Source organism: Cynocephalus volans, chromosome 14, assembly GCF_027409185.1.
Source record: "Cynocephalus volans isolate mCynVol1 chromosome 14, mCynVol1.pri, whole genome shotgun sequence".
Taxonomy (NCBI): Eukaryota; Metazoa; Chordata; class Mammalia; order Dermoptera; family Cynocephalidae; genus Cynocephalus; species Cynocephalus volans.
The window spans coordinates 44,985,546-45,002,836 of record NC_084473.1 but is presented as its reverse complement, the minus strand read 5'-3'; the positions used below and the strand labels follow the sequence as shown (position 1 = coordinate 45,002,836).

The 17,291-nt window shown below is 36.8% G+C and overlaps 1 protein-coding gene across 4 annotated transcripts in view; it reads left to right on the top strand.

The window, feature by feature from the left end:
• The first annotated feature begins 401 nt into the window (after positions 1-401).
• FBXO11 (F-box protein 11) overlaps positions 402-17,291 on the top strand; it is an 80,304-nt gene continuing 63,414 nt past the window's right edge. For all 4 annotated transcript variants that reach the window (XM_063078986.1, XM_063078987.1, XM_063078989.1 and 1 more), the window contains exon 1: positions 402-627. In XM_063078986.1, the coding sequence (XP_062935056.1) occupies positions 402-627 (226 nt within the window). The remainder of the gene's footprint in view (positions 628-17,291) is intronic.

The following is a 17,291-nucleotide window of genomic DNA, read 5'->3' as shown; positions in this document are numbered from 1 at the left end:
TCGGGAGTCGGCGGGACCGGGATCTGTCTCCTCGGCCGCCGCTGCCGCGCTTCGCCTCGGGATCCCCAAGCGGGCGGACGCCCTTTCTTTCTTTCTTTCTTTCTCTCGCTCTGCCAGTCTTTCTGTCTCCGTCCCTCGCGGCCGCCCCGCCCGGCGGCCTCGGCCTTCCCCGTGCGTCAGGCCCGCCCGGCCGACCTCGCTCGGTCTCCGTCTGTGTCCTCGGGCCTTTCTCTTGACTTGGGGTCCCGCTCGTCCCCTCCACCCTTCCCAGCTCCCCTGCCCCTCGCCCCCTCTCCTACCTCCCCCCTCTCCCCACCCCCTTCTCCTGCCCCGGAGCTCTCGGTGCGTGTGCGTGTGAGTGTGTGTGTCCCTCCGCCAACGCCGCCACCTCAGCCCGGCAAATGAACTCCGTCCGAGCCGCCAACCGGAGACCCAGGCGAGTGTCGCGGCCGCGCCCGGTGCAGCAACAGCAGCAGCAGCCCCCGCAGCAGCCGCCGCCGCAGCCGCCCCAGCAGCAGGCGCCGCAGCAGCAGCCTCCGCCGCCGCCGCAGCAGCAGCAGCAGCCGCCACCGCCACCACCGCCGCCTCCGCCACTGCCTCAGGAGCGGAACAACGCCGGCGAGCGGGGTAAGGCCGCGCTCCCTCCCCGCCGCCCGCCGGGTCTGCCGGGCACCGCGGGGAGGGCGGCCGGGGCGGGGGCGGCCTGTGCGCCCTGGGGGTGGGAGACGAAGGCTGAGCGGAGCCAGGTCCCCCGGTGCCGCAGTGTCAGCCCGGGCCGGGCCCCAGCCGGCAGGAAAAGCTGCGGCTTCCCCACTCGCCGGGGCTCTCGCTCAGGCCGCGCTTTGTTTGGTTTCGGGGGCTCGGCACCTCCACCCCCACCCATCCTTTTGGCTTCTTGGCTTGCTCACGGACCCCGCGGGAGTCTGCTGGTGGCTGAGGGGGAGGCGAAGGGTGGGATTTCCCCCTTTTCTGCCGCCTTCTACGGTTTAGTCTTCCTCTATCAAATAGTAGGTGGGGGGAACGACTGGGAGTGATCGGGCGGTGGGGTTGGCTGGGGAACTTGTTTTCCCCCTTTTCGCTGCGTTAGCCTCCCCTTCCTGTGGAGGAGGGGGAAAAGAGGGATCGAGTGGTCTGTGGTGTTGGCCGGGGAACTTGTTTCCCCCGCCCCCCCACCCCACCCGGCCCTGGTCACGGGGTAGGGGGAGAAGCGACTCCTCTCCCAACCCCACAATGTTTGCTGCGCAGTTTACCTTTAGTTGCAGAACCCCTGGGAAGGACCCGTTAAATCAGGACCTTTAAATAAATAGATATAGGATCCATCGGCCATTTCCAGCCCCCTCCCTCGTGTGCCGTGCATTTACCCTTTCGTTTTGTCGACACTCCTCTCGCCTGTCCTCCTCTAGTGACCCTCTACGCCGCGGTACTACCCTCCATCTCCTAGTGGGGTTTGAACACCCCTTTCTTAGAACGGGCCCCTTGGGATTTGTGTGTGTGTATGTATGTGTGTGCGCGCGCGTGTGTTGTGTCCAAGGCCTAGTGAAATGTGTCATTTGGACCCAACTGTGCAGCACTGTCTGGTAACCACCATTGTCTAAGGGCTGAGGCTCCCCAGGGTTGGATTCCTGCTTTAACAAAAATAATGTTCAGTTCTACTTGGATGTTGTGGTTATTTTGGGAGGTTTATGAGGTGCGGGTGTTGCACCTTGGTCTCCAAACATAACTATTCTCTTTATTAATTAGCTGCTCGCAGTGGGGGTGGAGGTCAGTACCGTATTTATGTGTACGGTTGTTGTTTTAAGGTGGAGAATTGTTAGGAGACATTTTGCGTATTTTAGTTGGTGGATTAGGGTTAATTTTATATGCACTGGTTGTCACACCTCCTTTGATTAAAGGGATTGAGATTAAATGTCTTTCTAAATTTATACACTCATTCCTTAAAAACTGTTTCATTGTTCTTGATCAAAATATTTAACAAATGAAGGAGAGAGATGTTAATCTGAAAAATAGTTTAAAGGGTTTTCACTAGTCACTGTTACAGATAGTCTTTGAGAAAGAGGTTTGCTATATGTTGCTTGAAAGAATATGATGTTTCAAGCCAGTTAGGGGTCTTGTGCAACATAATTGGTAAACGTGTTTCAATGATTCTTTGATATATTTACCAATTTTTTGGTACATTTAAAAAATGAGTAGTCTCATTATTTTCTTTCACATATAAACATCGGAGTTCTTTTAGTGTTCCATTCAAATAATATTCAAATCTCCTTCCAGGATTGACACTGTATACAATAGAGTTGACAAAATTTTTGGAGAAAACAATGACAACTGAAATTGTAGCAGTTAATATTAAGGATTGCTTGCTACATTAAGTTTTTTCAAGATGTAGTGATTTGTTAATAGCATTAGCACTGAATCAAAACGTGTCAGCCAAACTTAATTCAGTCTTATCGTGTATTTTTAAGTGTTTGTTCTGAATCTCCATTTCACCGTGTGTGTGTAATTTCAGACTTGGTTGAAATAATTTTCTTTTGGACACTTTTCTTCATTTGTTCAAAATTATTAGCTGCCAAAGTTTATTTCCATTTACATTTGAAGTAAAGTGACTTGGTTGTTGGCAGTCAGATGCCAGAGGGTCAGTTTTCTTCTCCTTGATGTGCATAAAGTGACAAAGATGCTCATGAATCAAAATTTCAGTATGTACCTAACCAAATGGTAAATGAAATTCACTGTAGAGTTGTTGCTTTGCTGCAGCTAGTAGAAACTGTTCTGGAGGTACTGTGTTGGCACAGAGGGGAAAAGAACTTGCTGATTAGCCTTTGGGGAAAATAGTATGGGGCAAATAAATGGCCTCAAAATGAATAAAACATTAAGATAAATTAAAAGCCTAAAATAAAGACTTAGCTAGCCTTATGTAAAAATATATCATTCTTTGAAAAATTGGCATTTTGAGTACAGTTTTTAAATGTACTATTTACATAATGATCAGAAGTTAGCTAAGAAGAATATTGTTTATTTTAAAAGTTCTATGGAGCATACAAAGTGTCACTATTTCTAGTTAGGAAAGGAGACATTCTGTTTGTTAGTTTAATAATTTTGATAAGGTAACTAAGGAACGAAAGCTAACAAGTGTTTGTGTGTGTGGTTTTTTAATTAATTAATTTTACCTTTTACTAACTCTTGATGGATAATGTAACTCTTGCATTAGAATCTTGGATAGAGTTACATAATTGTGGGTCAAACAACTTTCCAGGTAGGGAATTGACGTGAAACTCACTGTTTTAAGACAAATTAGTTCAATCTATATCTAAAAATCATTTATTTCATATGAAGATGCGCTTTAGGCTTTTTAGTGGTAATAAAATAGTTACAAGATAATACTTTTTTCAAGCAACTTTCCCTTATGTGTAATGGCCAATGTTTGAAAAAGAAAGAAATTGAGTCTTGTAGAGTGAAATTTTATGAGGTCTCTTCAAAGCCTTCCATGGAGGAGGATTTCTTACACCCCACATTGGGAAATATTGGCTTGGGTATTTCATGGTTTGTTGTCTTCACTTATGTTGTCTGAAATGGTCCACTGTCTTAAGATTGAATATTAATTAATAGCTGCCTTATTCTTTTAAATTCCTGAGTTTGAGATTTCATGTACCACTTCAGGTTAGTAGAAGATAATTTGGGTTCCACGTAGTGACAATTTGATAATATATTCCATCATTTAATGAAACTGAAAGTAGGGTGGGACTGGATTTTTTGATACTTGTTTTGTTTTAAAATTCTAAAAGGACTTAGCTTTTGTAATCTGTTCTGCTGAATTTCTCTTCTTTACCATAGAAATCTATTTTTTAGTCTTTTTCTAGAAATATGGGGAACGTTTACAGGTCTACGGAAGTGCTGTGTATTCTGATCAGTAGTTTTTAGTTGTTCAAATTAATTATTTTGGATAGGTAAGAAATGCACATTATTTATTGATTTTTATTTTTTAAAGATGACTTGTAAGGGGATCTTAACCCTTGACTTGGTGTTTTTAGCACCACGCTCTCCCAGGTGAGCTAAACGGCCATCCCTATATAGAGATCCGAACCCATGGCCTTGGTGTTATCAGAACCACACTCTCCCAAGTGAGCCACAGGCAGGCCCCAAAATGCACATAATTTAAAATCCAAAAGTCCCCTTCCTATACCTGCCTTCAGTGATTAAATTCTCCTGCCTAGAATCAATCACTATTGTTAATCTCCCATTTATTATGTTTTAACAAAAAATGAAATTTGAGTTATGAAAATAATTTTGACATGGGAGTTTTTGAAAATAGGTGTAATTTTCCCCCTCGTTATTGGAATAGTCACAGGACTGTTTTGAAGTGCTGAAAATTTAACTATGTGGTATTTGTAGTTCAAGAAATTTAATGAAGGCAATATATTAGTAGGTTTTGCAATTTCTAGTCTGGAATAATCTTATAGATTAAAAACTTAATCAGTCTCTCTAATCCCATATTTGTGGGATAAAAATTTCACCTATGACCATGGAATTCTGGGATTTTTTTGGTTTTTTTTTTTTTAAATGGAACTTTTTGGAATAATTCAGTACATGTATCATTACGTAAATAGTCATGATGGAGCTTCATATTTACAATACACGTAGCCAGGACACTTCCTTGGTGTTTTAATCATGTATGCTAGTTATACCTTCTGTGGGATTTTTCTAGCTCATGAGATTTTACCATCAGGTTCTTCCTACTCCTGATAGGATAAGGAACTTCTGCAACCTTAATAGAGGGGTTCTGGACAAGGAACATGATTTTTCCTGTTTTGGAAATTAAGTACTGTGGGGCACTACTCTCCTATCTGGTGGCTAAACCTTCAAAATATGTCCTATGAGAGGAGAGGTGCCATCTGACTTTTTAAAATTTTTATTTTTTGGTGAAGAGAGCCTGTCTTCTCAAAGCCTTGAAATTATTTTAGGACTAGTAATGGGCTAGTGTCAGTGTTAAAGTTCTGGTGACGAGGCTTAAGGGCTTTGCCTGTACTGCTTTTCTCTTTCTTTACTGAAAATTCTGTCAAACCCAAGGAAAGGCCAACTAAGTTGGAGAGCTATCAGGTAAGGCAAGGACCACTGGTAGATCCCTGTTAGTGAGGACCTCTGGACTTAGATTTGGCAGAATTCAAGGCTAGTATGTTCTTTTTTTTCCACTTATTTGTCTTAACATTGAAGATAACCAATCTGCAATAATGAGTTATTTCACGAGGGGTCTCTTATTGTCTTTCTATTTACCCCTAACTAATAAGTTACTCTTATTTTATGTCTGTCTTGTCTACACTTAAACTCTCAAGTATTACTGTTTTAGAGACCTTCCATTTCATTAATTTATCAGCCCTTTGAATTGCATTCTTGTCTTCCAAAGATTGGTATGTGAGATTGTTGGCAAAATACCCCCCAAATTATGGTTGTTACCCTCTGAAAATAACATTAAGAAGACACAAAATATAAGGTATGAGACAGGTGGGTAGTATGATGTAAAGAGCTCAGAGTTAAAGCTATCTAGACCTGGAATCCTGGCTACACCACTGATGAGCTGTTTGACATTGGGTAAGCAGTTAACCCTCTGAGCCTTACTGCATGATCCTTAAAATGGGGATAGCACTTGACTTACAGAATAATTTTAAGGATAAGAGATAATAAAGTATTTAGCACATGATAGATGCTCAATAAATGGCAGCTCATTTAAATATTAAATAAATAAATAACAAGGTGCATATAAAATTAAATCCAAGTCATAAAATGTGTATGAGTCATTAAAGAGTTTCTGGCATACTCCAAAATGCAATCTAGATAACTTAAAATAACCTGAGAGAGACTGATTTGTAATTGTACATAAGTAATCTTACATCATACATCTAATCAATTGAAATATTCTTTGAAGAAAGAATAAGGAAACAGAATAATAAACATAAACTCTGTTTCTGCTGTGTAATAGTCTATGCCAGACACTCTTTCTTTCTTTTTTTTTTTTTAAAAGATGACCTGCAAGGGGATCTTAACCCTTGACTTGGTGTTGTCAGCACCACGCTCACCCAGTGAGCTAACCGGCCATCCCTATATGGGATCCGAACCCGTGGCCTTGGTGTTATCAGCACCACACTCTCCCGAGTGAGCCACGGGCCGGCCCCCAGACACTCTTTCTTACATACTATTTCATTTAACCCTTTTAGCATTCTGTAAGGTAGATTTTATTATGCCTTTTTTTTTTTTTTTTACAAATAAGGAAACTGAGGTTCACAGTTACACAGCAGTGAAGATGCATAGTAAATAATGAAAAAGAATTTCAAAATTTATTTACATCACCAGTCTCTCTGTAAACACAGAGAGATACCAGAATGTCTCCATCACTAATCTAGCCTTTCAGCAGGTCTTTCCCCTCTCCCATCTCATCTGTCCTACTGGAAGTGGATACATTAGTCTCATGCCACTGATTGTTGAATCATTTGGTTTTACATTTTACAAGTAACCTTCTGATCATAATGTTACCTCTCATGTAGGTTTGTTTCAAAAAGAGACTGAACTGATTGACCAGCATGTTTTTTCCAGCACATTGATGAGCTCACTAAACACTTGTACAAAGAAGGGTAGATTTCCCCTGAATTACTCATAAGTTATGAATAAAGGGTGTTAAGTCGTTTTAGCTCATGGTTATAGACTGGACTATTTAAGGAGGGGAAAAAATGTGAGTTAAATTTGTATTAGACTTCAGAAGTAATTTTGACTAGTTTGTGTACTATATATATTTGTTCCTCACCGTAGATTGGTGTGTTTATGATATGCATACCTTAGGGTTTTTATATACATTTGGTTAACACAAGAAATGTGCTTAAACTTAATCCTTAGAAAATGGAGAAATGAAACCAACTAACTTCCTTTATATAATTTATTTTGGTTGAAGGCAAATATAGAAAATAATTATTTCACTTTGAAAATGAATGCATTAATTACATTTTTTTTATTTTAAAACAACCCACATAAGATAGCATGTTAAAGCAAGTATAAGTTCTATATGTTTATTGCTCACTCTCCCGATTTCTAAACATCCAATTATCAAATGTTTTGCCCTTCTAACACATGGAAGATTGTGGGGCTGTGTTCAAAAAGGGGGGAAAATTATTAAAAGCTATTCTCCCATCTGGTGATAAACCTTAAAAAACATCAAGGAATACTTTCAAATCTTTTGAGAAAAGAGATGCCGTTCTTTTCTGTTTTCTCAAAGCGTAGAAATTATCCAAAGAATAGAAATGGAGTAAGAACCTTTAAATTATTTTAGTGGTTATAATGATAAACTTAGTTTCACTTTTTTCCCCTAGTGAACAATAACAGTCATTTTCCAAATGGCTGAGTTGGGTTTTGGCAAAATTTTTTAAAAATTTAAAGTTTTTATTTAGTGTGGAATTAACTGGCCCCTATGTGGTTTCAACCTTTGGCATTAGTTTCTTTAGTACCATGATATAACCACCTGACTTGAATCAGTTTATTTAGCCTTTGCAGGTTTGCCACCTCTACTTGGGTTTAGATAAAAGAATCTTTTTTTAAACCCAAGCATTGATTTTGTGTCTTGCATCCATAGGCTATAGCATAGTATACGAGGATACTTCAAAAAGTTCATGAAAAGGCTTGTGTTGTCTTTTAGTTCTATTTTTTGCATGAACTTTTTGAAGTACCCTCATATATAAGAACACGTGGCTTTATGAGAATCTAACACTTAGGAAGAAGGGGGTGGGGAAAAGGAAGAGCATGTAACTTGATTTTTTATTCGCTTGTTATATTTTGAGATGGACAGGGTTGGTATATATGTCACTAGTAATTGTTTCATCCCACATAATATACTTTTTTGGTGGGGGAAAAGCCTTTAAGGACATAACAAATGAGAAGTAGTAGTCTTTCCAAGCTCGTATCGTGTCAGTAAAAGAAAGATAAAAGACAACTTGTTTGAAAGACATGGGAATAAGGGTAAGGTACTATGTTTTGAAATTTAATATTTTTAGCAAAATGATCTTAGGTAAAGGAAATTGTGGAGTCACTCATTTTTCTTTTCATATAAGGTCAGCTGTATGTTCAAAGTAGCCACGACTCATTCATAGTTGTGTATTCTCATAATTCTCTGTGAAAGACATTTGCATATTTAAGACACTGATTATAATTACTTGTCAAATTTTGATATTTTAGGCCTAGTAAAAAGAAATAGGAGAAATAAGCAATTTGAAGAAAGACTTTTGGATAGAAGTGCTTCTTCAGAGGCAGATAAGTGCAGTGGGGGGAAGGGATGAGTGGAGGATTCAGGCAAGAATCACTTACAGTAAACATTTATTGCTTTTCATGATCTACTTCTGACTTCAAAATTATTCTTAAAGCTTCATCTTTTTTCTCCCAGAAGACTAATTTTGGGTTGAGGGTTGGGATGTAGAGTAAAGCTGGAGCAGATAGAAGTAGCAATATGTATGGGTCATTTGAATTAGCAATGGTCATTTCAATTAGAAACAGTCTCTCTGTATATATATAGTTATTAGTATATATAAGACATATATAGAGATAGCTAAGTAGTTATTGAAATTGTGGAAATAATTTTATTAATCTTTTTTAACTAGGCTTTTAATTGAAGTATGTAAGTACACAAATCATCAGTGTACAGCTTGATGAATTTTCACAAAGTGAACACATTTGTGTAGCCAACAATACCTAGATCTGCATAACCAACAATACTTAGGTCAAGAAATAAAACATTACTAGCATTTCAGAAGTCCCTCTGGAGGGCCCTCCCAGTCCCCACTCCTAACCCCATCTTTCTAAGTGCTTGGATTACTATACCTGTTTTGTAAATGTAATCATCCAAATGTACTCCTATGCGTCTGGTTTCTTTCCCTTATCTTTTGTTGGTGAACTTCATCCGTGTTGTTGCTTGTAGCATTAGTTTGTTCATTCTTGTTGCTGTTTAATATTACATTTTATGAATATACTACAGTTTTTCCATTCTTCAGTTAATGGGCATAGAATTGTTTTGTGCTCGGCTGTCAGGAATTTGCTGCTGTGAGCATTCTTGTATGTATCTTACAATAAACGCATATACACAATCCTTGTGAGTTTTATATCTCAACATGTACCATTGCTTATGTTTCCCTACAGGCAAAACTTCCATTTGCTTTACAAGAAATGGAAGATAAAACAATTTTAAGACATATGAATATAGCCTCTCATAATTATGTTGCTAACACAATTGACTGGAAAGGATGGTTTAATTCAATCAAGTATTAGTGTTTTTCTTGAGTCTCTTGGTATGTCTGTTCTTGCATCCTTTAACAGTTCAGTCTTGGGGCAAGCATTTAATCTTTCTTGTCCACAAAAAAAAAAAAAAAAAAAAAAAAAAAAAAAAAAACAGTGGAGGAGAGAGCTGTGTTCTTTTCCATTTTCATTTTTTGCAGATAGCCACATTTGGTATTAAAATGTGCTGGGTTATGCTGTAGACACGTTATTATAAACATTGTTTTTGAGCTAAAAATTTCCGTATTTAGATTTGATCCTTTTAAACTTTGGAAAAATAAAATTTTAGTAGTTTTTTTTATTTTAATTTTTTGCAAGTGTACAGTCTCAAAATCTAAGGAACTATTTTTTCAATAGTCAGAAAGTTTGGCAATCAACCTAATATACTTTGATTTTCCCCAAAGATTGCATGTTGGGTTGTTTTGTGGAGGAGGGACATCTTTTTCATGTTTAGGAATTTAAAAAAATACTGTAGACTTTAGTATGTGATTCTGAGCATTCATTCCAAAAACTTGCTTCTTTTTGCTAATGAAGTGGTCATAAGTGTTTTTGTTTTTCCACTTGTTTGGAACCAGTTTCTTACTCCTTTTAAGCTTATCCTTTTAACTCCTGTGAAGACATTTTGCTATTATTTGGTCAGTTATTTCATTTTATTTCTGATTTTCTGCATATCCTTGGTTACCCTTTATTATCTTATTATCAGCTTATTTTAAAGTTGTAAAATTTTCATAGAAAAATTGGGGGACATTTTGCTCTCAGAGATGTTTTTCTGGTCCTTGACCAGATCTGTCCCTTCCTGGTGTATAGGAGGAGGGTGAAAAACTGCCTCTGCCAGCATCTTTGATAAGTTCTTCAAGTGAAAGCTTGTGCTAAAGTGCTAGTGGCATATAAATTTGTTCTCTCTATGATACAAGTATCCCTTAAGAATGACAGATGGGACACAGTTCTTAAGGAAGGAACTACTTGCTTGAAATTGATTATATAGTAGCTTAAGATACCAAAGGAGGAAGATTTCATTATTTCATGTCTGTTCTTTCAGTACTTACCAGTCCAGTGTTAGTGCAAACAGTTGAGAGACAGCGCCAAATCCTAACCACTAGACTACTTGGGACGCTAACAGTTGATCTTTCTTGTCCACAAAAAGCAGTGTGGAGGAGACTGCTATCTTCCTATTTTTTTTCCCCCCAAACATGGCCACATTCAGTAAATGTTGCTGTTAAGTTTGGGGGGAAGGAGCCTGAGCTGCTTCAGAGTGGTTTCCCCCATCCCCTCCTTGTTTTCCCAGAGTGGTTTCTTAGCCTCATTTCTAAATGAGGGGATTTTTGGATAAGGGGCTTCTGAAATACTCTAAAATTCTCTCTGTGTTATTTGAGTTACTACTGTAGTAAATCAGTGAGGTTTGAATTTGTTAGGTATTACTATATAGACATAGTGCTTCCCTTTATGGAACTTAAGGTCGAGTAAAGAAACCGAGTTTAAATAAAATTTGAGATCAGGATGAAGTATAGATAAACTTGTTGGTGTTGTCTTCTGCTTTTTTGCTCATTTGTGCTTCCGCCTTTTTCTTCTAACAAGTAGAAATCAACTTTTCCATTAAGTAGATTAACAATTATCTCCTAAATCAACCCATATTTTTCTGCCTAACTCAGATACATAATTTATATTTTCAAGGATGGAGATATATAGATCTATCGATCTGTCTCCAATTATTTGTATATAACTGGAGTTTCATTGGTAATATTTTCCTTAGACTGTTTTTAAGACCAGAGTCTATTAGAGAGCTTTCTGTGAAATGCTATTAAGGTGAAGGTTTGTTGTGACCTACTGTCTGGGATATAGTCTGCCCTTTAACTATTTATTGAATCACCTTTGTGCCACACTTCAGAATTTGTTCCAGCCCAACAATTAAGCTAAGTTATAGCATTTTTATGTAAGTGATTTAAAAAGAAACATGTGCCTAACTAAGGAAATTGCCTGCAGAGTTTGGGTCATTCATCTCGTTTTCATGGTATTGTCCTTCTTCTTATATTCAATATTTTGCCCTTGTATCTAGAAACTGAAGGTAGGAGGACAGGTTCAAATTAAATTCTATGGGCTGGCCAGTTAGATTCAGATTCATCTGGTTAGAGAATGGTGTTGATAAACCAAGGTCTAGGGTTCAATCCCTGTTACCAGACGGCTGCCAAAATAAACAAATAAATAAAATCATGCTGCTAGAATTTGAGCACCTCTCTGCAGAGGTAGAAAACCAAGTAGTTGTTGTCATTCCCGTGGTGCCTTTGTGGATTTTTCTGGTTCTTAGTATCTCCATTGTGACATTTCACAAGGAACCTGTACTCTATTTTTGTATCATTTGACTTGAGAATCTCTTAGCTGAAATCTCTAGGGTTGAAAAACTGAGCTGGGAGATCTGGATGTAGGGAGCTTGATCAGGGTCTGAAAAGTTAAGTCTCTGGTTTTAGAGGACTAGAAAAATGTCACATACCAATCATAGACATGTGTGTGTTAACAACCTATACATACACACAGTGAAACTGGGAATATATATACACTCTTGATTTGGTGAAATGTTAAGTAGTGTTTTGGGATGGTGGAGATTAGGTGATTTTTCTTATTCTTTTACATTTTACTTGTACATTTTTCTTTGTCTTTTGAGTACTATATATGGAATCTGAAGGAAGGGAAGCTTCATGACATTGGCCTTGACAGTGATTTCAGGGATATGACACCAAAAGCGTAGGCAAGAAAAGCAAAAATAGACACGTGGGACTGCATCAAATTGAAAAGCTTCTGCACAGGAAGGGAAACTATCGACAGAGTGAACAGGCAACCTGTGGAATGGAAGAAAATATTTGCAAACCATATATCTGATAGGGAGTTAATATCTGAAATATATAAGACTCCAACAACTCAATAGCAGAAAAACTAATAACCCTATTAAAAAATGGGCTAAGGACTTGAATAGGCATTTCTCCAAAAAAGTACCAGTGGCAAGCAGGGATATGAAAAAAGGCTCACCATCTCCAATCATCAGGGAAAGCAAATCAAAACCACAGTGAGATATCACCTCACTCCTGTTAGGATGGCTAATATCAAAAACAAACAGAAAAACCAAGACCACAAGTGTTGGATGTGGAGATACTGGAACTCTTGTATACTGTTGGTGGGAATGCAAAATGGTGTAACTGCTAGGGAAAATACTATGGAGGTTCCTCAAAAAATTAAATATAGAATTACTGTATGGTCTATCAGTTCTACTTCCAGGTATTTACCCAAAAGAATTGAAATCAGGATCTTGAAGAGATATTAGCACTCCTATGTTCTAGCAGCACTGTTCACAATAGCCAGGATGTGGAAGCCATTGACATATGTATGGATGAAGAAAATGTGCTGTATGTATATGATGGAATATTATTCAGCTTTAAAAAAGAAGGAAATTCTACAATATGCAACAACATTGATGTGCCTTGAGGACATTATGCTAAGGAATAAGCCAGTTACAGAAAGACTCTGCATGATTTCACTTTTATGAAGTCTCCAAAATATTCAAATTTATAGAATCAGCGAATGGAATGGTAGTTGCCAGGTGCTGGAGGGAGGGGGAAATGGGGAGTTACTAATCAACAGGCATAAAGTTTTAGTTAAGCAAGATGAATAAGTTCTAGAGATCTGCTCTACAACAGTGTACTCAACGGTACTGTACCGTACACTTAAAATTTGTTAAGCGTGTAGGTCTCATGTTAGGTGTTCTTACCAGAATAAAGTAAAATTAATTAAAAATACTAATTTAATAGTTATGATTGTGATGTGAACTCATACTACTTGGCTGATCCCCATTTAGGTCATTTTAAGGTTGAATAAAAACTTAAACTTCACATTTTCCAATGCTGTATGTTTTAAGTGCTTACTAATTTATAGACATTTTTAGTATTTTTACTCACAGTAACTTTAGGATAATTGTGGCTATATTATTTTTAGGAAATGAGGATAACTGATGATCAGAAAGTCAGTTCAGAATTAAAAACAAAATTTGTTGTTTGGCATTTTTTTTGAGCCAGCTAATCTGTCTTTTCAGGATAAGTTTGTGACTGTAGCTTAGAATTCTTTTTGTGTCAGATAATTTGATTATGGTAGTAAATGTATACAAATAATATTTTGCTTACATGCCTGGCTGAATGATGGAAAATGGGAATTTAGTGTGCAATTAAACAGGATAATTAGAAAGAAAAGACAAATTTGTTTTTGGTCACAGCAGGTAGCTATTCTACAGGGTACCCTGGTGGTATGGGCTCACGTCTGTTTGATAATTTTATGTGGGGGATATTTTCTTTTCATAAATTTGGTTTTAGCTATGAAGAAATTAATGATGGCTTATTAAGTGTTGAAACAGTTTGCTAAGGGAAATTTTTTCATATTATCAGTGAAAAAAACACCCCTCACTTTCTGAGATAGTATTGTGTGACTTAATATGTTTGGGAATAAATAAGAACCATTTTCAGAAAATATGGGCCTTTGAAACTTTAATTCAGTTTTTAGATTTTTGAATTGACTCATTTCACACTCATTTGATTAGTCGTCTGACCATTTTTCAAGCTCTTTATAAACCTAAACCAAGAGAAAACAAGCATTTTCCTGTTAGAAAATACACTAAAAACCTTCATTTAAAAGAGGTGAACTAAGTTTTGTTTTGTTTTAATTGGAGTCTACTGATGTGGTTTAGGGAAAATCAGTAAGTGTAGATTCTGGTAGTAATTGGTATAGTTTTATGACAAGCTGATCACAGATGTATTTAATGTATTTCTCTGACAGTGATTTTTGTAGCTGAAGAAGGAAAGAGAGCAACATAACCATATTTAAATATAGCTGTTATTCTTTTATGGAACAGTCTCATTGGTGTTGTGTCAGTTGTGGGAGACTTTAAAAAGTTGTTTTAGATGGAATGATTCTTTCTGTTTCCTTTTAACTTCCTTGTCTGGACCCAGGTTTGTTCATATAATTCTAATTTACCTTACTGAGCTTATTAAATATATTCATAGATGATAAAAAATTGGGTGAGGTTAAGTACTTGAAAAACCAAGAATAGAAATCAAATTACTTTGAATAGTCTGTTAAAAAAAAAAAAAAAAGCAAATGTACTTTAATCTATGTAGAAACAAGAAACAAAAGAAAAATTAGTAGACTCTTAGAAATATCTAGCCAAAACTAAGTATAGCAGATATGGGCTATAGTTGAAGTTCTAAAGTATGGTGTGGGTGTGTGCACCTGTGCATGTGTGTGCATGTAAACTCATGATATTGTATTGTAGCAATAAGATTTGTAAAATCTTGGAATAGTTGAAAAATTGTGTCTATTGGAAGATTTTAAATGTTATCCTAAAGAGGGACTAGCCTTAGGATTACTTAACCTTTTATGTGGTTGAAAGTAATTCTTAAAAGAAAAGTGTTGCTCAGTTATTTTCTTTTCTGTATGTTCAAAAGATAACCAGAGAAAATGAATTTAAATTAATAGTTTGAGTTAGAATGGTGTAAAGAGCATCTAGTAAATTCTAAAATGGGGCACAAGATTATATACTTCTCTTTTTTGGTGGCAGCTATTACCATTAGATATTTTAATTATGTTAGAGATGGTAAATTAGTTTGATTCTGTTTGAAATAGAAAGAACCACTGTCCCAATTCTTGATCTTTTATTCACTTGTTCAAAGTGGCACTTGAATTTGTAACCTAAGCCTTCTGACTTCTAATCAGTGGTGATAGTGTTATTTGTTCTTGTTCTAGAATTTTATTATTACTTTGTTCATTTTTCATTTTAGTGAGTTGTTGAACTTACTCTTCTGATAAAGATTTCTATACTTCCTCAGTTGAACTAAACAAAAATTAAAATTTTTTTAGAATGCTTGTCTTATTCACTTAACTTAAAAGGAATGTGCAAATAAAATTATAGTTTGTTTCTTATTGATTGACTTAAATTTTTTTGGTATGTTTTAGCTGTGACTGGAAGAAAGGAGTTATATTATTCAGTGTAAAGTGAGCCGTGTTGTTAGATTCATGTGTTGATTCCCAGTGGAACTGATTTCAGATGCTTAAAAACTGGTTAATGCTTTTGAAGAGGAAAAGTGAAGTTCTTTTCTACTGTGAATTCAGGTATCCATTTATGATAATGGTGGTATTTCAGATCAATGAGAAGAGGATTTACTGTTCAATGAATAATATTGAAATTATTGATTATTCTTTTGGAAAAACATTCAGTTAATTCTCTGCCTTATTCAGTACCAAGCAATACATTCCAAATTATTGAAGAGCTCAGTTTTTTTTCAAATTGTAAAAGAATTAGTAGAAAGTGCTTTTTCCTAAACAAAGCCAAAAAAATCCAGTCGTTAAAGAAACATCAAGAAATTGACTACATAAAACAAATTGAAAGTTCTGTGCAATGAAAGGTGCTGTAAACAAAACTAAGGCACATGACAGACAAAAAAATTTGCAGCTTATCTAACATACAAATGATTAATATCATATGTTCTATTTTTTTTTTTTTAATTTAGACCTGAAATATTACTTATGGAGCTGAACTCTTTTTAAAAAAAAACAAAACACCTTCCTTTCCATTCCCCTCCTCACTTTTGCCCTTCTCAGAAGCAACCACTATCATAAATTTGAAATGAACCCGTTCATCCCATTTTAAAATACTTTTGATATAAATGTGCATCTGTAAGCTTTTAGTTTAGTTTTTCGTTGTTGTTGTTGTTAATGCTGTTTTTTGTTAGAAAACAATATACATTGCTTACAGTTTCGGAGGCCGGGAAGTCCACACTACAGGGAACACATCTGGTGAGGTGACTACAACAGTGCAGGGTGTCACATGGCAAGAATGGCGGAACAGAGAGCTAAGCCTTTCGTTTATGTAAGGTGTTATTGTTATCACTGTAGGAAATTAAGAGCTTGCATTCAAGATGTTTATGGTTCCAAGGGGTAGATGGAAATATGGAACGTTGTCTCAAAAGGTATTTAATATGAAAGTGCCAAGTAAGTGGTATAGATCATGAGTGCCTGGCACCCTAGAAATTCTTAAATACAGTTATGCGCTGCATAATGACATTTCAGTCAGTAGACTGCATATACAATAGTGGTCCCATAAGGTTATAACACCTATTTTTACTGTACTTTTTTATGCTTAGATACACAAATAATTACCAGGACAGGATTTTTACTCTGTCATTATGCTCTCTGTTCATCTCTCAGTTCACTTTCTGTTGGCATTTCTTTTGCACTAAGGAAATTAGAGTGGAATTAGGCCTTACTCTACCTATGGAATAATTTAAATTCTTCAGCCCGGAATTCAAAGTCTTCTATGCTTTGGTGCCTATTTTTCTTTTACATGATTATTCCTTAGACAGACTCATCTACATGTTGTTCTCCAATGATCCATGCATAGTACTACTACAATTTTTTTTTTTTTTTTTGGACTCTTGTAAAATTGTGAACTTATTGGTGGCTTGACTTCAGTATTTGATCACTTCCTTTTATGATTTCTCATGCCCTCTTGGTAGCTTCCCATATCCTAGCTTCAGGTGCTTGCTGTCATTTACCATTGTTGTTAGGTCCATTTATGCTTAATAGGTGAAGAATTATCAGTAAATATTTGATAATATTTTGTATAGTAAGCTCATCTTGTTCACTGCCCTGAATGTTTTCTTGGCAATGAAGTTTTTAAATACTCATCAGAATGTATTTTCCTTGTTATTAATAGATGTCTAATATCAGTGTATGGACTCGTAATACATCATATAAATGAGGTACAATTTATATATTAAACATAACAAGGAGAAAATACTTTTGAAAGCATTTAAGTACCAATTAGCTACCTTGATACATGGGGAAACAACATAGGAATTTTTGTAATAGTAATTATTACTACTTAGTAGTAGTAGTAGTAGTAATAGTAATAGACATTTATTGATGATCACTCTGTTCTGGGTAGGTTTGTTTTATTCTTATAACAACCC